Source organism: Crinia signifera, chromosome 8 (assembly GCF_055691185.1).
Source record: "Crinia signifera chromosome 8, ASM5569118v1, whole genome shotgun sequence".
In the NCBI taxonomy this organism is placed as follows: Eukaryota; Metazoa; Chordata; class Amphibia; order Anura; family Myobatrachidae; genus Crinia; species Crinia signifera.
The window spans coordinates 153,237,727-153,265,359 of record NC_139224.1 but is presented as its reverse complement, the minus strand read 5'-3'; the positions used below and the strand labels follow the sequence as shown (position 1 = coordinate 153,265,359).

Genomic DNA, 27,633 nt, shown 5'->3' with positions numbered 1-27,633 from the left:
TGTGTCGAACTTGTGCATGTCATCATTTTGACTGTCTGTCAGCCATTCGAATGTCCATTGAGGTGCCACCATCCACATACCCATTGAGGTGCATCTCTGTTACGACTGAGTGCCATCTAGTGAAATACTTGCTACAGTGCAGCCTGGGGTAACATAGAAACATAGAATTTGACGGCAGATAAGAACCATTTGGCCCATCTGGGCCCTTATTCTGATTGACGCGTACTTTACCGCATACTTTCGGATCGCGTCTTTACGGCGTCTGCGCATGCGTGGAGAACGCAACGCGCATGTGCCACGCATTGACTCCGTACCTGTTCGGGCAAATCCCGTACAAAACTGTGCACCGCAATCAGTCGGGAAATATGGGCGTATTATGGGCGTCATGCGGAATGACACATGGGCGTAGTTTCAAAGTGGGCAAAACGGGGCGGAAACATGGGCGGACACGGGGGAGTACACTTATGTTGGGGGGCGTACATTCGGATAGCACTCCGAATGCACGCGACCAAAAAGGGCAGAAATGTGCGGTGTCCACAAGTGTACTATTGCTTTGCGGACACCACTCGTTCATGCGGTAGGCGAACGTACCGCCTAATGACTACAAGCATTAACACCTGAACCCAATAGAATCGACTCCTTTACTCATTACTCACTAATAGGACGCTTGTCAGTGCTTTAATTGAAACCATTGCTGCTTCAATTGCTGTAAGGGTTAATGTGTGCAATGCATGTGTTAGGCATGCTTGTAAGGATATATTGGCATCTAATTGATTCCAATTCCAAATAAGAAGTTTTTTATGAGGATAGGTAATTGAATAAGTGGGTCATGTGATGTATTGCAGAAGATACATAATAGTGGGTTGTTTGGCGTAAATACTCCGCTTACGTGCGGTAGCACCGCTTGGCTCCCGTTCGGATGCGGTATTCCAGAGCATACTCTGTAATACTCTGTAATACCGTGCAGAATCGGAGTGTTTCTCCCGCACACGCATGGTTTGTATGTCGTCCGTAAACACGCCCTGTTCTTAAAGAGTGAGTCCGTCCGAATGCGGAGGACACGTGGGCGTTTCTACGGACGATGGCCGCACGCGGCAAAACACCGTGGCGTACGGACCGCTCCGTAAGAATGCGGGAATATCCGCACCGATCAGAATAAGGGCCCTAGTCTGCCCCTTTTTTTTACCCTTCAGGTAATCTCAACCCTTTTTAATCCTTATTTCTTTGTAAGGATATTCATATGCCTATCCCAAGCATGTTTAAATTGTTCTACTGTCTTAGCCTCTACCACCTCTGATGGGAGGCTATTCCACTTATCCACTACCCTTTATGTGAAGTAATTCTTACTAACATTTCCCCCTGAACCTACCTCCCTCCAGTTTCAGTGCATGTCCTCGTGTTCTAATACTTCTTTTCCTTTGAAGAAAATTTCCCTCCTGTACTATGTTAAACCCCTTGACATATTGAAGATTTCTATCATGTCCCCCCTTTCCCTTCTCTGCTCCAAACTATACATGTTAAGATCTTTTAGTCTTTCCAGGTAAGTTTTGTGATGTAGGCCATGCACCATTTTAGTTGCCCTTCTTTGTACACTCTCTAATGTATTTATATCCTTCTGAAGATATGGTCTCCAGAACTGGACACATTATTCCAATGACCTATAAAGTGGCATTATTACGTCTTTTTTTCTGCTACTGATTCCTCTCCCTATGCAACCAAGCATCTGACTAGCCTTCCTCATTGCTTTGCTACATTGCTTTTCTGCCTTTAAGTCACTTGAAATAGTGACTCCTAGATCTCTTTCCGCCTCAGTAGTTTCCATTATAGTACCCTTGATACTATATTGAGTTTTTGGGGTTTTGAGTCCCAAGTGCATAATTTTGCATTTTTTAGCATTAAACTGTAGTTGCCATGCTCTTGACCAATTCTCAAGTTTACTTAGATCATCAGTCATTTGATTTACCCCTCCTGGTGTGTCTACTCTGTTGCATTTCTTTGTGTCATCTGCAAAAAGTTATACTTTCCCTTCAAAACCATTTGCAATGTCACTAACAAAGATATTAAAGAGCACTGGTCCAAGTACAGATCCCTGGGGTACTCCACTGGCAACATGTCCCTACATAGAATGCACTCCATTTACTACAACTGTCTGTTTCCTATCCTGCAACCAGGTTCTTATCCATTTAATTGATTTATAATCCGATCCCACACTTTCAAGTTTATTTAGCAGCCTGCAATGTGGGACAGTGTCAAATGCCTTACTAAAGTCTAGATATGCTACATCTACAGCTCCCCCTTCATCTAGTATTTTGGTCACGGAGTCAAAAAAGTCAATAAGATATGTTTGGCATGATCTCCCTGCAGTAAAACCATGCTCTTTTGGATCCTGTAAATTGTTTAATTTAAGATATTCTACTATTCTTTATTTTAATAGTGTTTCCATTCATTTCCCTACTACTGATGTAAGGCTCACTGGTCTGTAGTTACTTGCTTCTTCTTTGCTTCCGCTTTTGTGCAGTGGAACTACGTTTGCTCTTCTCCAGTCCTCTGGAACTGCACCTGTATCTAGTGACTGGTTGAATAAATCTGTTAATGGCGCTACCAACACATCTTCCAGTTATTTTAGTATCCTTGGATGCACTCCGTCTGGCCCTATTGATTTATCCACTTTCAGTCTTGAAAGTTCTGTTAGGACTTTCTACCCAGTAAATGTACTTCCATCTACCTTATTTTTATGGCTGTCCTTGCAACTTAACTGTGGTCCCTTCTCCTTCTATAGTGAATACGGAGCAAAAGTAATTATTTAGATGATCTGCAATTGCCTTGTCTCCCTCCACCAAATTCTCAGTGTCTGTCCGAAGTCTTACTATTCCTCAAATGATCATGATCAATAGACCCTGGTCATTAGTTTTACATCAGCTGCAGCCAGCAGGAGATATGGCTATCTGACATGACACATGAAGTACCATTATTCTCATGTATTAGCTGTTTTCAGCAGTTCTCTCTCCCATGCACAATCAGCTTGCAGCTCACCCAGGGTCGGCCAAAAGTCAGGCTTTATGGAAGGATAAGCACTAAATGTCTGTCTACCAGGGTCCTGACAATACACACTTTTAAAGGGCGAGCTGATATTAATTGCTCAGCCCCTGCAGATATTCAATTTGTGTTCTTATTAGTGATTAATTCCAAAGTGCACTTACTAATCGGTATTACAGGCCGAGAGTTGTAGTTCATTATGCCTTGAACATAAGCAGCAATCATGATTGTGTATACACTAATCACCAGACAAAAAAACCTCCTCACAGATCTTAAGTGGTCCCTGCAGGGGGTGGATACTGGGTCGGGGATCCGTGGTGACTATACACTAATAAATCCCACTTACAATGCCTAGTATTTATTATTATAATAATAGTAACAGTTTTCCATTTTGCATGAATGATTTACTTTGCCATTAGAGGCATATGCTGTTCCTAAAATCAGAGATAGCAGCAGGCTTGGGCCTGTATATTGATGTATGGGTACGCGTGTAAATTAATATGTGAGTAAAATAATATTTATCTAAATGGGAGCCGCCCTGGGGATAGCTGGGCCTCAGGCTGCTGCTGCAGCATCTCCGCTCGCTGGCTGACGCAGAACATCTGGAGTCCTTTAGCTTTGGACATCAGGACCCCAGGCTGTTTTATCAAGTGCCCGATGCAGGCAATTACTAAAATGAGTTTTGTTTAAAAAAAAATGTTTTTTTTTTCCCCCAGATCCTCTGGTCCATAGATAGACAGCCGGACAGGAGCGGAGGTTTATTGGAAATAAAAATATGAGCTGGGACTGTGTACCAGACGGAACCTCCAGGTGCACAGGGGATAAGGCGCGCCAGCAAGGAGACCGTAAAGCAATCCACTGAGTTAATCCACGGGGAAGGATTAAGAAAGAGATGCAGCGTCATGCTCTGATCTCTAAACAGTGATTCTCGATTCTGGGCCAGTAAACAATGAGACAATTACAGTAGGGAACTTTAATTGGGATATCAGGAAGGGGAGGGGGAGATATCTCTCGCTGTCTGCTTCTCTCTCTTACTATATCAGGGTCGCAGGTGGCAGGCAAGGGGGCCTATTTATTAGGATTCTAAAAATGTTCCCAAAAAGTACCATATTTTTAATCACCACTTATAATCGCCCTATTAAATAAAAATATATGGCCGATTTAACTGCAATACCCCGAGTTACTTACATGTCATTACATGATTACCCTCAAATAACTTCTTATATTCATGACTGATGATGAAGGAGATACTGTACCAGCCAATCAGCTATGTTTAAAAAATGATAGTTAGAAGTTGATTGGAGACTGCGTTATCACCTTCTACTTTATCTCTTCACCAGGCTTAATACATCTTCTTTACAGTAAGGCTGTGGGTCCAAGTCAGAGGTGGACACAGTGAGCCTGATTCTGGTTGCAGACAACATACCAATATTTGGTACAGTGCGCATGTGTAGTATGGGTGCTGCGTCCTCGAATGAAGCACGGCTGCAGATATAGGGTGATTGACAGACCACAGAATTTTTGCTGTGGGAAGAGGGCAGCGAGGGTCTCCGCCTCACAAAATGAAGATGGGAGCACAGAGACCAGGGTCTTAGTCTTCAAGTGGTTACTCAGCTGGCCGGTGGTGTTGCAGAGTTATCCGATGCTACGTCCTCGGACGCATCGCTGGATTACACGCAGGAGGAGGCTACGTATACCAGATGCCTCCTGCTGCAGTACCATACATAAGCGTCGCTGCTTTCTAAAAATTACCCTGAATCAGGCCCAGTGCAGATGTGCCAACAAACAGGTGATGTTTTAAGACTGCGCATGTCTCCCGATAGTTACCACTTGGAGAGGAAGGACAGAATCAGGTGCATGGTCTGTGGAATTCAGTACAAGGTTCTCCTGGCATATGTGCTGTGTGCTGAGAATACTCTAGTTACGGCCCTGCATGGGAGAATGGACAATGAATGCATTGGACAAATGTGATAATCTTGCAGGGGCTGGCACGGCAGTCAGAAAATCAGGTTGGTTTTGCCATTAAACTAATTGCTACTTTAAATCTAGTTCTCACCAAAATCTCTCTCTCTCTCTATATATATATATATATATATATATATATATATATATATATATACACACACACACAAATTCAGCCCACCTGGCCATCAGCTTATGGCATTTGCCGATGGCCATCCGGCCCTGTATATATACATATACATACACATATATACACACACACCTAGTATATATACTAGGTGGCCTGTGGAAAATTTCCACATGAAAATAAGAGAAGTTTAATTTATTTTAATGGCGAGCTTGTTGGTTTGTCGTTGATTTGTGTGATTGTGAAATTTAAATCTGTTTATATTAGTCCAGATCTGTGTTTAGCCCAGATCTGTGTGCATAACGATGGGGCGGAGTTTCACTCTATGGCTCCACCCAGCTTTATACACACACTCACAGATTGACAGTTCTGGGCTATTAAATAAGAGATTGGCCATACAGATTGGGGTTATAATTGCTGAGTGCTGATCATCTGTCGATAGATAGATAGATAGATAGATAGATAGATAGATAGATAGATAGGGATGGTCCTGAGTAGCGCTGGACTGGGGCACTGACATTGGCGTGTCTGGACTCTGCAGCGCTGCCAGTGAATGGGGTGGTCTGGAAACTGGCAGCCCCAAATAAATATGGCTACTGCGCCTGGAGGAGGGCTGCTGCGCATGTCAAGCCACAGCAGCTTCCTCCTCCATCTCTGACTCCATTATTATTATATTGTGTTTGTGTGTGGGGTAAGGTGGGGTGGGGGGCACTAACACCTATGTTGCCTCCGGGCACCTGATAGGAACTTACGCCCCTGCAAGGTACAGCAATGTTTCAACACAGCAGTCTTGAACACGAGTATACAGCAAAGGACAAAAGTCAGGATTGACTATGTCAAGATGCATCAATATATGCTATATACTTACTCGGTGATGTATAAATAACATTTCCGTTTTCCTCAATTGGTGAGTGCCCTTATTGGACTGATTCAGGATATATATATATATATATATATATATATATATATATATATATATATATATATTGTAGTCTAGGACCGGCACTCCAAAAGACATATAACAATGGCCCCCGATGACATCCAAATGAAGATAGTTAGAGAATCATACGGTGCCGGCGACTTTGTGAGCAGTAATGATAAGCTGACACCGTACAGCTTAGGTGCTAACAGTTTCGGAATTTTATTCCTTCCTCATATATATATACACACACACATACACACACACACACACACACTTATATTAAATTCATGTTGTTGCTCTGGATTTAAGCTGGGTATGCATCTTCCAATGGTGCAACCCAGGAGCACAATGTAAAGAAACACTGTATCCCCATAAATACTATAAGATATGCTGAATGACAACACAATAAACTGTTACATATTGCATGTAACTACAACATCTTGACAATGCAATCGAGACATTGGATGTCCATCAAAATGAACATCGGATGAGATTGATAGATCGGGGTAGACAAGTACACACTATGGCAGGGGTTCCCAAACTTTTTTGACTCACGGCACCCTGAAGCATCAGAATTTTTTTCGCGGCACCCCTAGGCTATAGGTTTCTCATTGAGAAATTCAGAAACAAATATTAAATTAAATAAATTGTATTTATATCTCATCCTTAGGATCAGTTATGTTGTAATGGACAAAATGTACTTCTGTTTGTCCGTAATTTTACTATTATATTGGATAGAAAGAACTTGAATTGGTCCTGGACCATCAACCCAGGGCACCCCTGCAAGTCCCCCAAGGCACCCCAGGGTGCCACGGCACACAGTTTGGGAAGCACTGCACTATGGCCTTTATTCAGATCTGATCGTAGGACAAATTTGTTTGGAAAATGGGCAAAACCATGTGCACTGCAGGTGGGGCAGATGTAACATGTGCAGAGAGAGCTAGATTTGTGTGAGTTATTTTGTTTCTGTGCAGGGTAAATACTGGCTGCATTATTTTTACACTGCAATTTAGATTTTAACCAAATTTAACTCTGCACATGTTACATCTGCCCCACCTGCAGTGCACATGGTTTTGCCCATTTTCCAAACAAATTTGTACTGTGATCAGATCTGAATAAGGGCTTATATATATATATATATATATATATATATATATATATATATATATATATATATATATGCTATATCCCACCGATCAGTACTGGAACGATATATTGCACAATGAGTGATATCCAATCAGTTTTGGGAAATTCCAGATTAGCTGTGATTTAAAATTTGCCCCTATAACCCGTCTGCTTGTCACTTACCCGATAAGCAGCCCGTGACGAAAAAGTGATGGGGCCAATTAGATTCCCCACCACAATATATATCATAATGTGTAACCAGCTCTGTCCCTGATCCTTAGCTGAAATCAGCACAATCCACAGCATTGAAACAAATCACAATCCATGAAATATTAATCAAACATTCAGTAGGAGGTTTCCTTGATGGAAACATACAGTACAGATATTTTTCTGCATGACAGAATTCATTTTACTCGTTACCTCATACTTTCAAACGGAATCGGTACATCTATCAGAATGAACTTAGGTCTACAGTCATTAGGTCGACCCCACTAGGTCGACTGGCAGGAAGGTCGACCTGATTTAAGGTCGACATGACTTAAGGTCGAATTTGCATAAAGGTCGACATGAGGAAGGTCGACCGGTCATAAGGTCGACATGGGGTTTTCACTGTTTTTTGAGCCAACATGTGCCAACAGGCGGTATTTCATGCCCTACCATCCACTAGGGCGTGGAGGTGGTTATTAAAGCTGTGGCGAGCAAAGCGAGCCACCGTGCCCGAAGCATTGCGAGCGTCCGATTCTCATTGCCAACTGTGTCCATGTCGACTGTGTAGGTACACTTGCCTTGATCGTCCACTTGGTCGATGTGACGGCGGGTCCACCGACTGGTCTGTCAGGTGTGTATCCAGCCATAGTTTCCTGCTGTGAGAGGTGAACGTGGTGGCGAACAAGTGTGAATTGCACTACAATACAATTTAAATACATGTAATACACTAGGGCCATGTATTGTTATGTTTCCCTCTTCTTATGATGAGAAAAAAATTTAAATCTCTCAGATTTATTACCGCAAACTTAAAAAGAAAAACCAAGACAGATCAGAGATCCGGAGAAGGAAATACAGATATACTAAAAGAATTGTGTTACGCCCATTTTACATTCAATATCCATTCCTAAAGGGTTCCGCGCCTCTTCAACAAACATTTGGAATATTGAAAAATAATGAACCTAAGAAATTAGGTACTTGTTTCCTAGCACGGCGCCCACTAAGCAATTTGCTTAGTGGGCTATTCTGCATAGTTAAATCACATCCCATGGGCCATTTTAGCGATGCGATTTTCCTATGTAATTTATTCACTACTCTCTCAGCCCCGGGGCATCGCATCTGCCTCATTTTATGTCCCCAAAAATAGGTTTAAAGGTGCCCACACACGCACCGATCCTGGCGTGCGTTGTGGGCTTAACTAGCACACATAGCATCGCATCGTATGCCTTGTGCATACGATGTGCATGCGATGCGATGCTATGCTAGAAAAAGCTAGTACAAAAAGTATGTGCAGCACATACTTTTTGTACTGTGCGATGAGGTGCCGCGGGAGCGCGCACCCTATCATATAGCATCGCACCACCGCTATTGGTGCGTGTGTGGGCACTTTTACACACCCCAATTTTAATCGCATGCGATTGCATGTCATTTTATAGGGTGTTTGATGCCATGACATTAGGTATACAATCATATGATTGTATGTCCCCAAAAATAGCTTTAACGCACCCCCCCACTATCCACACCAACCCGAAGCGTGGTGAGTGCAGCGATCCCCGGTATGGGCGGCGGAACGCGTCATCCTACTTTTTCATTAACCCACTATCCACGTTGGCATGGAGTAGATTTTATATAGTGTGGCGAGCGCAGCGATCCACCGAGACCAAAGCGCGGCGAGCGGACGCGGAATACATGTAAAGTAATCCGCGGGGCTCGCCACACTATATAAAATCAACTCCACGCCGACGTGGATAGTGGGGTAATGAAAAAGTCGGAGGACGCGTTCCGCCGCAGCTTGCCACGCTTCGGGGTGTCGTGGATAGTGGGGGGGAGGTGCGTTTTATCTATTTTTGGGACATACAATCATATTATTGTATACCTAGAGTCATGGCATCGCACACCCTATAAAATCACCTGTGATTGCATGCAATTTTGCGGTACATGCTATGCAATGAGATATTGTGCTCTACATAAAAAAAAAATTACATGAAAAAATCGCATTGCATCGCATGCCGCTATAATGTCGCATGCAATGGGATTTCCCTACGGTGCCATATGTAGAAAATCTGTCCGCTGTGCTAGGAAACAAGTACCAGAAATTAATCTCTGAACATTTGTTTAATCTATTGCAGTATTAAGGGTTTAACACTACTTTTATAAAGGTGTGATTCATTTAATGATCAATCAATGAGCATGTCTCAACAAAAAGTTTGTTTCATTTTTTTCATTTAAATTCATGTAAAAGTAGGAAATGTTAAATGAAACGATAGAGATAGAGACAGAGATGGTCGCTGATGAAAAAGAAACTGCCGGCGGGAGCCCGGCAGTGGTAATCAGCTGGTCGCAGGAGCATGTTCCTGCGACCAGCGATCAACACAGGGGCAAAAACGGGAGCGCGCACACTCCCGTTGCGGGCAATATGGTCGCTCAGAGACCATATTTCTTGCGATTCTGCACAAAATAGCCCCTGTGTGTACGCACCTTTAGAAATGTTAGGGACCCATCTAATGAAGTTCACCTGGACGCGGTGGATGGGCCCACATATTTGCACAAAAGTGTGCTAAGAACTTCAATTATACTCCATGTTAATTGTAAGAGTTATCAAAATTATTTTTACTATCAGTGTTCTTAGAACCTTGAGTGTGCATCAGTATTGTTCTTTTTTTCCTGTATGGTACTAGAAGCCTTAACTTGGTAGCACTTCTCATTATGTTTAAATACTGTATATGGTGTGCAGGCCAGTCCCCCCTCTCTTTCATGCAGCATCAGTAAGATCAGAAGATTTAGAAAAAGTAAACATTGGTATCGATATATCGGCCAATTTATCGGAAATCTGCAAAAAAAATTGTTCTAGTTTGTGGGCACCTTTAGTGTCCAAACTTGCCTTTTGACTGGGTAACTAAAGTAACAGATCATATGTATTGGTGATATTGCAAATGGAATTGAGGGTAAAATGTGCCTTTTTGCAGATGACACAAAGGTATGCAACAGGGTAGACACACCAGGAGGGGTAAAACAAATGATTGATGATCTAGGTAGATTATAGCAATGGTCAAGAGCATGGCAACAGTTTAATGCCAAAAAAATGCAAAATCATGCACTTGGGACTCAAAAATCCCAAGTCTAAATATAGTACAGATGGAGCGGGTCCCATCTTTGCAGGGGATGGCGGAAGATTCGCCAGCCGCCATCCCCCACCAGTCGCCGTAATGGGATGCGCGTGTCACCTTACAACGGGGCTCCCCCCGGGTCCCCGCTGCCTCGCCGAGGGTCGCCCCGGGTCCCCGCCGCCTTGCCGCCTCCCCCCCCCCAACCCTGTCCGTCTCCCTGAAGCGGAGACGGACAGGGTTCCGGTCCCCCCGCCGACGGGAAACTGAGACACGCGTGCGTCTCAGTCAGATTCTGGCACTGACGGAGCAATAGTGAGAGGCGCTCCATCTGTATAACTGGCACTATAATGGAAACTACCGAGGAGGAGAGGGATATAGGTGTCACTATTCCAGGGGATTTAAAGGCAGTTAGGCAATGTAACAAAGCAATGAAGAAGGCAAGTCAGATATATGCTTGGTTGCATAGGGAGAGGTATCAGCAGCAGAAAGAAGGGTACTTGTTTCCTAGCACGGCGCCCATCGCATGGCATTGTGTACCTTATTTAGTGGTGTGCGATGTGATGCTTGTACAATTGAATATCGCATAGCATCGCATGCCAGCAAATGCGAGGGGACGCGGAATACATGTAAAGTAATCCGTGTCCCCAAGCTTCGGGCTCGTATTCCGCGTCCCCTCGCGGGGGTCGCTGCGCTCGCCACACTATCTAGAATCAACTCCACGCTGACGTGGATCGTGGGGGTATGAAAAGGTCAGAGGACGCGTACCGCTGCGCTCACCATGCTTCGGGATGGTGTGGATACTGGGGGTTACATCTTATTGTAAGCACCCATCACATCTCATGGCATGGGTGCTTGTACAATTAAAAATTGAACTGCATCACATCGCATCGCATACATCGCATGCCGCAATATTCCAGGGGGATGCGATGAGATTTTCAGGAGCCCGTACGATGGAAATCGTGGGTGCCGTTCTAGGAAACAAGTACAGAAAGAAGTAATAATGCCACTGTATAGGTCATTGGTACGACCTCACATAGAGTACTGTGTTCAGTTCTGGAGGCCATATCTCCAGAAGGCTATATATACATTAGAGACTGTACAAAGAAGGGCAACTAAAACGGTGCATGGCCTACATCACAAAACGTACCAGGAAAGACTAAAATATCTTAATATTTATATCTTAGAGCAGAGAAGGGAAAGGGGGGACATGATAGAAACTTTCTATAAACTTTCCATCGGCAATCTTTATGCCCCAACACTTTAATAACTTATCTTATCTTATCTAACTTAACACTACAAATAAAGAGACAGACACAAGTGCTGGCGTTTCAATATGAATGTCAAATTTATTGATTGACAACTATTTATTATTCTATAAAAGAGGGTGGCGGCCCTAAAGAATGGTCATAGAGAAAAGAAGGGTAAGATGACATCACACCATTCACACATCATTGGTGTTCAACTCTCCCACGCTACCCACCTGGGCAGATGGTGTATCCCACCCCTGTCCAAGGGGCATGGGCTACTAGCGTATCATTGACGGGAGAGTGCACCCCACTATCCTCATATCACTTCCATTTGAACAAGGACCGTTCTTTACCGCCACCAAGAAAAGATAGAAAAATAGGGAGGGAGGGTGGGGAAAAACCGGGCCTGCTGAGGTCTAGCATTTATATTTAGTGTGCACCTGCAAATTCCTCCTCCTGCTTGCTGCACTACAGGTCTCAGCAGGTAGCACCTCATATGTCCAGGGTGTGCAGTTTAGGGCCCCTCCCCCTATGTACTATATATTGTGTATTCATACACACTGGAAGGAACTAGAGACGCCTTCCTCCTTAACTAGCACCCCACCCACCTGTCCCAGATTGTTTTTAATTAGGTTGGAGTCCCAACATTCAAGACTGCACACCTCAGCTTGGCACTATGAGGGTAAGTCCTACTATACATATATGCTGAGTGTTAGTCTGTGGGACTTTGTTTGGGGCGCAGGGCTCTTTGGGCTGCTGTTGCTGGGCTGCTCCATGGCATCATATCGTACACTTTTCATCACCCCTTTAGTTTGTTTAATATATATGTAGCACCCTTCACATTTATTATTACCTCTTACTTAGGTAAGTCTTATCACATATAATTTCCCCTATCCCTTTTACTTTCACTTCAATTTCACACTAATGTAATGCCATGGGGTGGCTCTGCTGGGCTGGCCTGGGGGGGTCCTGTGCCCTGGACCTGTCTCAGAGTAGTTTTAGGGACTTGTCCTATTGAGGTAACCTGGACGTGGTGGACAAGCCCATAATAATGGCCATCATTATGCTTATAACCTCCAATGCAATATAGCAAAGATATTAAAAGTTCTAGCATTTATATTTAGTGTGCACCTGCAAAATCCTCCTCCTGCTTGCTGCACTACAGGTCTCAGCAGGTAGCACCTCATATGTCCAGGGCCCCTCCTCCTATGTTTAAAAAAGGGGCAGATTAGATGGGTTCTTATCTGCCGTCAAATTCTATGTTTCTATGCCTGTCTGAGAGCCTTTGAACTGGTTCTCCTACACCTCCGGTAAAATCTACCCCTTCTCCATCAACTTTTAGAATTTTTATTGTGACCCATCTACTTTTAGAATTTTTATTGCTTGTTATATCTGTGGATTGTCTATTAAGTATTAAAACAGTATTACACTATATATACACCTCCTGTCTATATTTTGGGGGCCTTTGCATCATATGCACGGTGGAGGAACCTCCCAGAGATATGATGAAATAAAGCCTACATATATCAGAGAAGAAGAGGAGACGCATACTCCCTATAAGGGGCGTACAGTACCACTTTCATCTTTCAAGGTGCTGGTGGCGGTATTTAGCCTACCTGTCTTTTGATACTTACCTGTCTGAATAAAATAGCCCATTCTGGTCTCCACTAGCCCTTCTACGTGTGTGAGTGTACGTGTATGTGTATGTGTAAATGTGCAGGCATGTGTGTGTGTGTGGTGTGTGTGGGAGGTGGCGTCAGTCATGTCTCTCGCCCAGTGATTTCCAACCTTTTCACATGAGATTTTAAAATGGCAAAGGCACATCCTGAGATCCCCACAGGGCAAAACACATTGGTTCCCACAGGAAAAAAAACCAAACCTATTGCCCCCATATAAAAAAAAATAATCTCACTGGTCCCCACAGGTAACAAAAATAAAATACATTGGCCCTTTACATGAAAAGAAGAGTCCAGTAAATAACAGTTGAACTGGTGGTGGCTGTAAACTGGTTTGGACATCTCTAGATCAGGGGGTACGCTTGAGAACTGCTCAAGGCACACTAGTGCGCCACGGCACGGTGGTTGGAAAACACTGCTCTAGCCTGTTATTTTAGGTGTTTCAAAATTCTCATGCTTTAATGGAGTTTGAAAGGTGACATTTGTATAGTCCCTAAATGTAAATGACAGAAAGTTTAATGAATGGAAAAGAGCCAGATATGACTCGCATGGCCGTACAGTAAGAAGCAGCTGTGATTAACATGCGAATAGCTGTCCGCTCTCAGCTGTGCTGCTTGTATGATTCATGCTGGCTCCACGCCTGAAGCATTAGTGTAAGCTTACGGGTAATCGCAAGTTCTTCCTTCTCTTTACCTCTCGCCTGTGATATGCTCAACTTCTCAGTCGGTAAGTAAGTTTTTTCTTTATTTTCCACAGACGATCACAGAAGGTTTAAAACTTTTTTTCTTTATTCTTACAGGTCTAATTTTGTGTACACATAAGAGCATAACATTACAGAACCATCAATATATTCAAGAACACTGCAGGACAGTAGGTAAGTAACACAATACACAAATTGTTTTTTTATTTCACTGGAACCTGCTTTCGCCTTCTAGGATTCTCGAACTGTGAGAGCTCCCTTTAACACACAACCATAACACCTTACCGTATTCACTGAAATTAATAAATCAGGTTATCACCAACAGTTATGTGGCAATAAACGGGGTATATGTGTACGGATATTTAAATTAACTCAAATCAAGCGTTTAAGTTCCAGTACCCCTTTTTATACGTGTGGGTAGTTTATTGCCACCTTATTATTGCGCAATAACAATTCTAACTTACACCTTAACTATACTTTACACAATAAGCGCTTTTCTCCCCTTACAGAGTTTCACCCAGTGGCCACAGTCCCGGAAAAGTTTCTACTACCTGGCTCGACAGTACAAGGAAAAAAGGTAAGTAAGACCCAGTGGTTCCTCACCGCTGGTAAACACAAAGTTATAACAGAAGACAGTAGATGTGGCCAGTCTTTATAGTGAAATGCAACACTGTATGGTTTCAGAGCGGGATCCTCAGTTCAAGGGCTCTGCTGTAACTAAGTATCAAATCGCTACTATTCTTACTGCCTGAGTTACAAGTCTCCGGTAGCCTGTTGATCTCCTACAGATCTATGCATATGGCAAAGTAGATGAAATACTGGATAGCTGTAACTAGGAATCCTCTCCCTTTAGGCCCTCCCCTGGCCCACGAGGCCGGGTTTCGCCTGCTTCATGCGTTACGGTCTCTATCTGGAACTAAGTCCCCAGTTTAGGGTCCTCTTCGGAGGGGCGTCCCCTGACTATATTTTTGTCGGGTTTAGCCCTGTTCCCTGTGCTGCTCTGCGGTATCTAATCTTAGCGCCGTTCTGCCTGTCAGCTTCCCCGAATGGTACTGACCACCAGCTGAATTCACAAGTCCTAGCAGCGTCAGGTGTAACCTGCTGCACGTAATCTGATTCTAGGCAGGTTCTAGGAAGTTATCACTTGTCCGACCCTGGTATGGCAAGGGTTACTTTGCTGCTGCTGCACTGCGTATAGGTGGACGTTATAGAGCTATTACTGCACAAGCTCTGGTGAGGCAAGAGTTAATCTGCTGTGGCTGCACTGCGTATAGATGGCCGTTATGGAGCTATTACTGGACAGGCTCTGGTGAGGCGAGAGTTAATCTGCTGTGGCTGCACTGCGTATAGATGGCCGTTATGGAGCTATTACTGGACAGGCTCTGGTGAGGCGAGAGTTAATCTGCTGCGGCTGCACTGCGTATAGATGGACGTTATAGAGCTATTACTGGACAGGCTCTGGTGAGGCGAGAGTTAATCTGCTGCGGCTGCACTGAATCTGACAGGTTTTCCTGTAGTGGGTGGTGCTGCGGGAATGCCCTCCCCTGGACCTAGGTGGGTGTGATGCCCTAATGCGAGGGTTGTGGGGTTGGGCTAGGACTCACCGCTCCGCCTCTCTCTTTCACAGCTGGCTTCCGTCACCGTCTCTCCGGCCGTCCCCCTGATCCTCGTAATGGAGGCACCGCCTTCCCGATGACGCCGCGACCCGCCTCTCGGGGCTCCGCCTCGACCGCGTCGACTGATCCTGCCGGTCACTGCTGCTGGGAATCAATCGTGCAGACCGGACAACACCTCCGGTAAGTCTCTGCTCCACTCCAGCAACGCTCTCCGTCACCGTCCTGCTGCGCAGCTCTGCTCTCCGCGTTCACCGTAGATAAAACTGCGCCACAGCCGTTGCTCAGGGGGTTTTTATAACTTGTCCCTCGCGCTGGACCAACTTGCCCGCTCCCCGCGCGAGCTGGATAACTTTATTAATATCGGTATTTGCTGTCAACTGTCCCCTCTTTGAGTACCCCTCCACTCAGGGGTAATGGGTGAAGCCAGAGTCTAAGTCCTATGGGGAACTTCCATTTGGGCTAGTTCATTTCCCTCTGAGAGGGGTTTCAGTCTGGTATAGATAAAATAAATGTCTTTACTCTTTCCGTGAAAGCCTTCTGTTGCCTTCTGTGAAGGCATACACGTATAAACATGTCTGCTCCCATTTATCATCCCCTGTGGGGAGGTCATTAAACACACATCTCTCGGTAGTCCCTATGAGGTATCCAATATATGTCCTCCTAGGTCTATACATACTATATACAGGGCACTACGGGTATTACACATTCCCCCGCTGAAGTTTGCTGGTCCTCCAGCACTCTTGTGTACAACACCGGAATTACAACATTAAGTACAAACGTTACATATAAAATCTGTTAATATACACATATATACTGTATGCTTAATCACAGTACCGGCGTGGCAGAACCCCCTTGGTGGTCCGGCTGGACCTTCTCAACTCAACGGGTTCGTCGACTGTCTCATCCTCCGGTCCCCTCATTAGATCTGCTTCAGGTCCGGAAGACAAGACAGCGGACTCATTCAGGGGTGCAACAACTTCTTTGCATGTATTTACATCAAATACTTCAACCACAGCCTTTGAACTAGCCTCGGGATAGGTTACGAGCAAGTTCCCATGGATAGGCCAGAACATCTTCAGCATTTCATGGAAGAATTGTTGACTTTCATTTGCTTTGAAGGGCGCCGAACTCTCGCCGACTCCTGGCGAGCTCCTTGGTACATCGGCATCAAACTGGTAGCACTTCTTTAGTTGGTTTCGATGAACATTGCTAGCCGTAGTGTCGCCCACTCGGAGTACTCGATAGACGTCCACGTCGGCTTTTGAACTGTCTATGATTTGGTATGGAGTTCTCTCCCAGAAGGAGTCCAGTTTGCTGTTGCGTCGGTTATTCCTTCTCCATACGAAGTCACCTGTCTTCAGCGGTTCGGCTTTGGCGGTCTCATTATAGTACTTAGTCTGTTGGTGTTGGGACTGTCTAGTCGACTGTTCCACAATTTTATAGGCAGCTTGTAACCTCTTCCGATGTTCCAGCACCCAATCACTCCTTGGCAGTTTTTCAGAATCAGATTCGCAAGGGACGTCCAACTGAAGGTCGGCAGGCAATTTTCCTTCTCGACCGAAAAGTAGGTAGTATGGGGTGAACCCAGTGGTGCTATGTTCGGTGTTATTATAAATAAAGGTTATTTCCGGCAGCAGGGTGGGCCAATTCTTCCTTTCCACATCGGGAAGAGCCCTCAGGAGGCTAACTAAGGATCGGTTCATCCTCTCGCAGGCCCCATTTCCCTGCGGATGATAGGCCGTAGTGCGTACTTTTTTGCACCCGTATAGCCTGCATAGCTCCTGGAAGAGTCTGGACTCAAAGGCGGGTCCTTGGTCCGTTAGGATCCGTTGTGGGTAACCATAAGGCCGGACAAAGGCTCTCCAAACAATCTCTGCTGTAGTTTCAGCGGACAAGTTCTTTACGGGCAAGGCTACCGCATACTTAGTGAAATGATCGATAATTGTCACAGCATATTGGTAACCGCTTGGGCTAGGCTCCAGTTTAACGTGGTCAATTGAAACCAGTTCCAGTGGTTGACCACTGTGGATCGAATGAAGGGGGGCCTTCTGCATCCCCGAGGGTTGTTTCTTTATGGCACAGGTAGGGCATTGCAGACACCATTCCCCTATGTCTTGTCTCATGCCGACCCAATAGAACCGTCGACGGATCATGGCTTCCAGTTTGTCAGTACCGAAATGCCCGGAACGATCGTGGTACGCCCGAAGCAGATCACCCCTTTCCTGACGAGGTATGACAATTTGTAGTACGGGTAGATGAGTTTTTGCGTTTATGGTGGCACGGACAAGCAGTCCCTTTTGGTACCGGAGTTTATCACGTTGTCGCCACAACTTGGTTAGTTCAGGCTCGGCCTTCTGGCGTTCCTCTTTGCCCCAGCCCTGTGGAGAGGATAGCAGTGTCTGTAGTTCTCTTAGCACGGGACTATCATGCTGAATTTGTTCCCACTTAGTCTCTGAACCGGGCGCATCACCAGGGGTTTGGTTTTTAGAGCAAGCCAACTGTCGGCAAGGCCGTGGATCGCGACGACAGGTGAGTAAGGTGTAGAAGGCTGGCATTTCCAGATCCTCCCAGAGATCTTCCTCTCTCTCCGCAGGGCCCTGCCTCTCAGGGAGTCGGGACAAGGCATCGGCATTGCTGTTACTCCTCCCACTGCGGTATTTAATGGCAAAGTCATAATTAGCTAGCCGGGAGCACCAACGCTGCTCTAATGCCCCAAGCTGTGCGGTGGACAAGTGGGCTACAGGATTATTGTCAGTGTAGGCCACAAATGGCGTTGAGGCGAGATAATGTTTGAATTTCTCGGTGACGGCCCACACTAGCGCCAGCAGTTCTAATTTAAAAGCGCTATAATTAGCATCGTTTCTTTCGGTCTTTTTCAAGCTCCTACTCGCACAGGCAATGATTCGTTCTTGTCCATGCTGTCGTTGCGACAACACAGCCCCTAATCCCAAATAGCTGGCATCGGTGTATAATTGAAAGGGCTGACTAAAGTCGGGATAGGCTAGCACCGGGGTTTCAGTCATGAGCTTCTTTAATGCTTCAAAGGCCTTCTGTTGACGCTCGGTCCACTGTATCGAGGAGTTCTTGCCGCTAACTTTCTTACTGACTCCACGCAACAGTTCATGAATAGGGTTCACTACCTGGGCAAAGTTCTGGACGAATCTACGATAGTAGCCCACAAACCCCAGGAAACTGCGGACTTCCTTCACATTTGTGGGCACAGGCCAATTTTGAATGGCCTCGATCTTCTCCGGATCTGGGACAACTCCAGTAGCACTCACGACATGCCCTAGGTACTTTACGCTCTCCTTCAATAAATGGCACTTGGAGGGTTTAACTTTCAATCCGTAGGTGTCGAGACGTTTAAAGACTTCGTCGAGATGGGCCAAGTGTTCGTGATATGTCCCTGAGAAAACGATTATGTCGTCCAGATAAAGTAAGACCATATCGAAATTTCGGTACCCCAGGCAATGTTCCATTGCTCTCTGAAATGTCCCAGGGGCATTACATAAGCCGAAGGGCATCCTATCAAATTCGTATAGCCCCATGGGCGTAGTGAAAGCTGTCTTTTCTCTGTCGCCCTCTGCCATTTGTATTTGCCAGTAACCCGACGTAAGGTCCAATGTGGAGAAATAGGTGGCTGCCTTCAGGGCTGTAAGGGCCTCCTCAATACGGGGTAACGGATATGCGTCCTTATGTGTTATTTGATTTAATTTGCGGTAGTCCACGCAGAATCTCAAATTCCCGTCCTTTTTTTTTACTATTACAATAGGCGCGGCCCACGGACTATGACTCTCACGCACCACACCCGCGGCCTTCATCTCTTCCAGCAACTTCCGAACAGGCTGGTACATAGTGGGCGCTATGGGACGATACCGTTCTTTGATGGGGGGAGCATCTCCGGTAGGTATGTGATGACGCACCGTCTCGACCTTCCCAAAGTCAGTCGCGTGCTGGCTGAACGTACTGGCATTCTCTTTCACAACCTTCAGGATGCCTTCTTTGAGTTCTACCGGGGTTCGTTCATCCCCAATGTGAATTTCGTCCCACCACTGTTGCTCTGTGGCCTCGCCAGACGAGGTCTGTTCAGCTTGGATTATTCTCAGGGTCAATGAGTCGTAGATGTCTTGAAATGTGACCCACGACAGCTTGGCCAGGACATAGTTTCGGTGTAGTCGCACCACATAGTCGTGCGGGTTTAGGATTCTGACGGGGACTCTGCCATCATGTACGGTCACTAAAGCCCGGGCCACAATCACATCGGTTCTGCTGGAGACAGGACAGGGTTCTACAATGGCCTCGTAAGGTTTCCCAGCGGGTCCACATCGGGTCTTTCCCCAGACTATAGTTTCGGAGTTAGGCTGTAAAAGGATAGCCTTTCGATCAGTTGTCTTGATTCTCCCAACTCCTCCATCCAGATTTTGAAAGCACTGTTGAGCTTGCAGGACGCGGATGACCTTTTGTAGCGGTTGTTTTAGCATTGGGGCCGCTTGCCGGACCTCAAAGGTCAAGGCTTCAATCAGGGCTTCGGGACAATGGGCTAAGATGTTCATGCCAATGATGATGGCTGGGACTGACACATCACTGACCTCCGTAATGATGAAACCCTGTTTAGCGAAGGTAGCCGGTCCCACTTGAAAGTCGAATTCACAATACCCTGTGCACTGGATATCGAGACCGTTGCCGGCCAGTAGTCTCATCCAAGTTGGGGGAGGAGGAGAGGGGTGGCTCGTACCCCAGCACTGTTGATAGATGCTGCGTTGAATAGTTGACACCTGGGAGCCTGTATCTAATGTAGCGAAGAATTCGATTTCCCCGATTTTGACTGGTATGATGGGGCATGGTCCGACATATTTTCCACACCAGCCGTCGGGTTCGTGACCTATTGGGGTGATGGCCCCCGAGGGTCGGTCTCGGTCCTCGGGGTTCTCAGGTTTAAAGGCTCCTCTTCACGACAGAATCGCTCGATATGCCCAGCCCGTCCACATCCTCGGCAGATAGGCCGGCCCTGAGAGTCAAACTGGTCGGAGGCTCTTCGCCCCTGTCCTTGGGCCCGATTCTGCCATTCATTTCTGGACCTGCGAGGTCCGGAGCGCCATCCACTTTCTTGTCTTCCCGACGGCCCCTGATTCACCAATCTTTGCAAATCCCTCCTCATGTTGGCCATTTCGGACGATAGCTCCTCCATCTGTCCCTTCAATAAGGATGGGAGGTCTGGGGTGGGTGCTTGAACATGTTGAGTCACAGTAGGCAAATTCCTGGAGACTCCCACGGCCCCCGTATACTCTCCTTCCCCCGCTGAATCCTGTTCCTGGTATCCAGGCAATTCTGGGAACGACACCTCTGCCTCTGTCTTTTGTAAAGATCCGAACAATTTAATTGCTGCCTCTTTGAAGTCCAAAAAGGAGACTCTGGTCTTTTGCAGTCTCAGTAATTTCAGTTGGGATTTGATGTTACCGCAGTGGACCCCCTCGATGAGTCGGCTGATCAAGGTGTTCTCGACATCTACAATTTCTGTGCTACTAATTGCTTTAATATCTTGATAGGACTCCAATATACTTAGAGCAAAGTCTCTCAAGGTCTCGTGAGGCCGCTGCTTCCGGGCATAGAATCTGGACTTTAATTCTGACAATGTCGTAACGTCGAAGGTAGTGCCTAACCTTTTGAAGATGTGTTCTACGGTTTCCTTTTCTGCATCAGGCCATGATAGTACTTCTCGTAATGCCGATCCTTTTAGCTGACCAATCAGGATCTCTATTTGCTGCTCCACTGTTAGAGGATAAATTTTAAATGTCGACCGCATCTTCTTCTGGAAATCTGTAAACGTGGTGGTTTCCTTCCTTGGGTACTCTCCCGAGAACGTCGGCAACCAAGGGGTGCCAAAGTAATATGGCATGGTGATCACACTCCCACCCGTCACACCACTTTGACCGGGTAAAGGGCCAGGCGAGGAGCTGACCATGACTGACTGCTCCGGTTGTGGCTGACTTCCTGATGCCTGTTCATTTTCTACCACTTCGTCCGCCATTTTCTTGGTCGGATCCTGTTCGGTGACGCCAAATGTAAGCTTACGGGTAATCGCAAGTTCTTCCTTCTCTTTACCTCTCGCCTGTGATATGCTCAACTTCTCAGTCGGTAAGTAAGTTTTTTCTTTATTTTCCACAGACGATCACAGAAGGTTTAAAACTTTTTTTCTTTATTCTTACAGGTCTAATTTTGTGTACACATAAGAGCATAACATTACAGAACCATCAATATATTCAAGAACACTGCAGGACAGTAGGTAAGTAACACAATACACAAATTGTTTTTTTATTTCACTGGAACCTGCTTTCGCCTTCTAGGATTCTCGAACTGTGAGAGCTCCCTTTAACACACAACCATAACACCTTACCGTATTCACTGAAATTAATAAATCAGGTTATCACCAACAGTTATGTGGCAATAAACGGGGTATATGTGTACGGATATTTAAATTAACTCAAATCAAGCGTTTAAGTTCCAGTACCCCTTTTTATACGTGTGGGTAGTTTATTGCCACCTTATTATTGCGCAATAACAATTCTAACTTACACCTTAACTATACTTTACACAATAAGCGCTTTTCTCCCCTTACAGAGTTTCACCCAGTGGCCACAGTCCCGGAAAAGTTTCTACTACCTGGCTCGACAGTACAAGGAAAAAAGGTAAGTAAGACCCAGTGGTTCCTCACCGCTGGTAAACACAAAGTTATAACAGAAGACAGTAGATGTGGCCAGTCTTTATAGTGAAATGCAACACTGTATGGTTTCAGAGCGGGATCCTCAGTTCAAGGGCTCTGCTGTAACTAAGTATCAAATCGCTACTATTCTTACTGCCTGAGTTACAAGTCTCCGGTAGCCTGTTGATCTCCTACAGATCTATGCATATGGCAAAGTAGATGAAATACTGGATAGCTGTAACTAGGAATCCTCTCCCTTTAGGCCCTCCCCTGGCCCACGAGGCCGGGTTTCGCCTGCTTCATGCGTTACGGTCTCTATCTGGAACTAAGTCCCCAGTTTAGGGTCCTCTTCGGAGGGGCGTCCCCTGACTATATTTTTGTCGGGTTTAGCCCTGTTCCCTGTGCTGCTCTGCGGTATCTAATCTTAGCGCCGTTCTGCCTGTCAGCTTCCCCGAATGGTACTGACCACCAGCTGAATTCACAAGTCCTAGCAGCGTCAGGTGTAACCTGCTGCACGTAATCTGATTCTAGGCAGGTTCTAGGAAGTTATCACTTGTCCGACCCTGGTATGGCAAGGGTTACTTTGCTGCTGCTGCACTGCGTATAGGTGGACGTTATAGAGCTATTACTGCACAAGCTCTGGTGAGGCAAGAGTTAATCTGCTGTGGCTGCACTGCGTATAGATGGCCGTTATGGAGCTATTACTGGACAGGCTCTGGTGAGGCGAGAGTTAATCTGCTGTGGCTGCACTGCGTATAGATGGCCGTTATGGAGCTATTACTGGACAGGCTCTGGTGAGGCGAGAGTTAATCTGCTGCGGCTGCACTGCGTATAGATGGACGTTATAGAGCTATTACTGGACAGGCTCTGGTGAGGCGAGAGTTAATCTGCTGCGGCTGCACTGAATCTGACAGGTTTTCCTGTAGTGGGTGGTGCTGCGGGAATGCCCTCCCCTGGACCTAGGTGGGTGTGATGCCCTAATGCGAGGGTTGTGGGGTTGGGCTAGGACTCACCGCTCCGCCTCTCTCTTTCACAGCTGGCTTCCGTCACCGTCTCTCCGGCCGTCCCCCTGATCCTCGTAATGGAGGCACCGCCTTCCCGATGACGCCGCGACCCGCCTCTCGGGGCTCCGCCTCGACCGCGTCGACTGATCCTGCCGGTCACTGCTGCTGGGAATCAATCGTGCAGACCGGACAACACCTCCGGTAAGTCTCTGCTCCACTCCAGCAACGCTCTCCGTCACCGTCCTGCTGCGCAGCTCTGCTCTCCGCGTTCACCGTAGATAAAACTGCGCCACAGCCGTTGCTCAGGGGGTTTTTATAACTTGTCCCTCGCGCTGGACCAACTTGCCCGCTCCCCGCGCGAGCTGGATAACTTTATTAATATCGGTATTTGCTGTCAACTGTCCCCTCTTTGAGTACCCCTCCATTTAGGGGTAATGGGTGAAGCCAGAGTCTAAGTCCTATGGGGAACTTCCATTTGGGCTAGTTCATTTCCCTCTGAGAGGGGTTTCAGTCTGGTATAGATAAAATAAATGTCTTTACTCTTTCCGTGAAAGCCTTCTGTTGCCTTCTGTGAAGGCATACACATATAAACATGTCTGCTCCCATTTATCATCCCCTGTGGGGAGGTCATTAAACACACATCTCTCGGTAGTCCCTATGAGGTATCCAATATATGTCCTCCTAGGTCTATACATACTATATACAGGGCACTACGGGTATTACATTAGTATGGTATGAGACTAAGTAGAGAAATGGCAGAAGCTGCCGGTACACCCCCCCCCCCCCCCCCCCCACACAATCTCTTAGTGCCCCCCTCCTCCAACCCCTGGAGGCACCAGCTAAAGAACAAAGTATTTTACATTTTCTCATTAATTGGGATTTGGTAAATTGCTTCTTTTAGAAATGCTGGCAAGAAATCAGAGGCTCTTAGCTGGTTTTCAAAGAATGGAAAGAGATTGTGAAAGAGATGAAGGCGGCTCTGGGGTTGGGGGGTGAAATGAAAATGACATTTCTGCGGGAATTGTCACCACTCCAGAGTGCATTAAGGGCGCAGAGCTCTTATTCCTAAATGTGACCTTAAACCTGGAACATGCCCCTGCTGCTCAGCACCGCACAATGTCGGGGCACTTTTATAAATCATCATAAAAATAGGGATAATGACAGTGTGCACTCGGAGTACTGATGTGGGATGGAGCATGTCTCAGTCTGTACTGGGCTCTCATTGAACAGCTCTGTGACAGTTGATTGGAGATTAAAACCAATCTGGAAAGCGCAGAGGAAAGCTACAAGTGTATGCAGGGCCGGTGCAAGGCACCGGAGCGCCCCAGGCGTGGGGGCGCCCCGGCGCTCACCCGGTCCTCGGAGAAAGGGGGGGGGTGCCGGGCGTGCGGTGGCCGGCTATTGTGCTACACAGTAGCCAGGGGAGGGAAGGTTTTTGGGCGGCTGCTACACGGAGGTGGAGGAGGGTGCCGGGCGTACGTCGGACCTGGGGAGTGGGGTGTCAGGCGGCTGCTACAAGGGGGGGGAAATGCTCTGCTTGCGGACTCACCCAGCCTGGCGAGTCACTGCACAGGGGCGCGATGGGCGAAACGGCGGCGAAGGGGGTGGAGGGTGGACAGCTGCTCCAACTTCGGCCCTCCAGTGGCCGGCGCCCTAGGCAAATGCCTAAGGCTGCCTAGTGGTGGCGCCGACCCTGAGTGTATGTAGTCATAAGGTATTCTATCCTATAGTACGAAGGCTTTTACAACAGTTCCCCCACCACATGTACTCTCTAATTCCAGGAGGTAGATAGTATCCCGACACATAGAATCCTGAAGGTCAGATTGTGGACACAGTCCTGACAGTCAGATTCTTGATGGTAAATACTGGAGTTAGGCACTAGGGTTTGGGTGATGCTGTGGGGGGAGGGTTGGGGTTAGGCTGTGGGAGGGGTGGATTGTTGGTATACTGAGCACTAGGACTCATCGATTGCCGACCATCGAATGATGTGGATCTAAAGTTGCTGCATGCATATTCTGAGGGAAGTGGGCGGGCAGCTGATATCCAGTGATGTCAGCTCCCCCCCCGCACCAATGCCCGGCCTTCTCATGGGACAGCCCATGAAATGATGGGCGTTCCCATAAGCTAATGGGCCGCCCTGCTCCCCCCTCCGCTCACAAGGATGGGTGCGTGCACCGTGCAAACAGTTTTTTCACCGTGGCCGCACACACCCACTGCATGCACATGCACAGACAACAAACATTGGCCCTGTGCGAACGAACGCGGCCCTGCAAATGGACCTGAATAAGGTCCATGCTGTATGGACCCAGGATTTGCATTGTGTCGTCTTGTAACATCTCTACCAAGTATCTAGAGAAATGTAATGAGCAGTTTATATTTGCAAGGGTAAAGGGGTTATCATCGCTTTCTCTTATTCAACAAAAGTAACCCCGAACCATCCCCCTAGTGCCGAACCCTAATCCCAGGACATACCATCGAGAATCTGTCAGGAATACAACCTTCAGGGTCCCGGCCGCAGGATGCGGTCATTTGGTCTACAGCATTATGGTAGACAGTCCTTAGGTCGACACCAGTAGGTCGACATGGGAAAAGGTCGAATGGTAAAAGGTCGAATGGTTCTAGGTCGACAGGTCATTAGTTCGACAGTCAAAAGGTCGACATGGGGTTTTTCACAGTTTTTTGAGCCGTCATGTGCCGACAGGCGGTATTTCATGCCCTACCATCTACTAGGGCGTGGTGGGAGAATAAAATGGTGTGCCGAGCGTAGAGAGTGATGCGAGGGGAAGCGGTGCACTTTAAACGGTGTCCATGTCGACTGTGTTAACATTCAGGTAAAATAAAACAGTGAAAAGCCCCATGTCCACCTTTTCACTGTCGACCTAGACATTGTCGAACAGGGAGATTCTGGCCAGTTTGGGGGGGGGGTCGGGCGGCGGGGGGGACCGGTGGTGACGGCGGGGGAGGCAGCGGGGACCCCCACCAAGCTCCGTTGCCACGGCCGTCGGCGGGGGATGGCAACAGAATCGCCATCGCCTGCAAAGATGTGGCCGGCTAAATCTGTATGTTATGGTAGAGGCTAAGACAGTAAGACAGTAGAACAATTTAAACATGCTTGGGATAGGCATATGAATATCCTTACAAAGAAATAAGGATTAAAAAGGGCTGAGATTACCTGAAGTGTAAAAAAAAGGGGCAGACTAGATGGGCCAAATGGTTCTCATCTGCCGTCAAATTCTATGTTTCTAACTAACGACCTGTCTAACTAATGACCGTTCAACCTTTTGTACCATTATTTCTGGGTATACAGGATTACTGACATTCATGACTAGAGGTTTGTGGTTCCTATATTTATTTACACTGGCACTTTGTGAGTACACACTGATTATTATATATTATGGACTCGGTAGATTTTCCTTTGTAGTGAGTTTTATCTGTGTTGGTTATTGTGGTTCCATTATTGGTTCACCCTACTTATTGCTTGTAATTTATATCATTATGGTGGACTCTGCCAGGAGAAACGATTTTTCTGGTGAAAGCTTCCTCATGACACCAACATGTACTACCAAAATCTTGCCGGGTGACCTGGAAAATATGAACTCTGTGGGGTTCTGATGACCGAGTTTGAGAACCCCTGCTGTATAAAATCACAGAAAAAGGTTTACTTATTTCAATGGTTAAAGTGCAGTTGTTCTTGGGCACAGATGAACAGAGAAAGTAATATAAAATAAGTATCATTTTTTAAAATGAAAATGTAATATATTCCAAAAAATAATGAGCGATTAAGAGTTCATTCATCAACTGAAATGTATTTCATGAGGGGAGTGGAATGCTGGCCCGGCAATTGGAATTCCGACAGTCAGTGTACTGCCTGTACTCCGACAGGGGGGTAAGCGCAGCTAAGCCCCTTGCGGGCTCGGTGGCTCGCTGCACTCACCACAGGTTCTATTCTCCCTCTATGGCAGTTGCGGACCCCAAGTGGGAGAATAGCCCCTGTTAGTCGGGATCCTGACAGTCAGGCATTTTACAGTCAGGATTCCGATGTCTGTTTACTGACCGCCGAAATCCCGACTGTTGCTCCACACCGGGACCCCTTCGTGAGAGGCATCTTCTCATTCATATGACGCGTTTCACAGGTCATAGCCTGCTTCATCACATTGTACTGGAATAGATGCGCTCAGGTAGGTAGTGACACTGGGTCTTATTCTAG

The 27,633-nt window shown here is 46.5% G+C and overlaps 2 protein-coding genes across 5 annotated transcripts in view; one reads left to right on the top strand and one right to left on the bottom strand.

Moving 5' to 3' along the window:
• Nucleotides 1-23,623, top strand: part of LOC146026623 (uncharacterized) — a 64,524-nt gene extending 40,901 nt beyond the window's left edge. For all 4 annotated transcript variants that reach the window (XR_014454503.1, XR_014454502.1, XR_014454501.1 and 1 more), the window contains exons 4-9: nucleotides 14,206-14,280; nucleotides 14,616-14,683; nucleotides 15,734-15,902; nucleotides 21,931-22,005; nucleotides 22,341-22,408; nucleotides 23,459-23,623. Coding sequence is in view for 1 of the 4 variants with exons in the window: in XM_083157436.1 (XP_083013562.1) it covers nucleotides 14,206-14,227 (22 nt within the window). In the remaining 3 variants the exon portion in view is untranslated. The remainder of the gene's footprint in view (nucleotides 1-14,205; nucleotides 14,281-14,615; nucleotides 14,684-15,733; nucleotides 15,903-21,930; nucleotides 22,006-22,340; nucleotides 22,409-23,458) is intronic.
• The window catches only part of PIK3R3 (phosphoinositide-3-kinase regulatory subunit 3), a 311,112-nt gene that overhangs the window by 22,086 nt on the left and 261,393 nt on the right, over nucleotides 1-27,633 (bottom strand). The window lies entirely within an intron of this gene.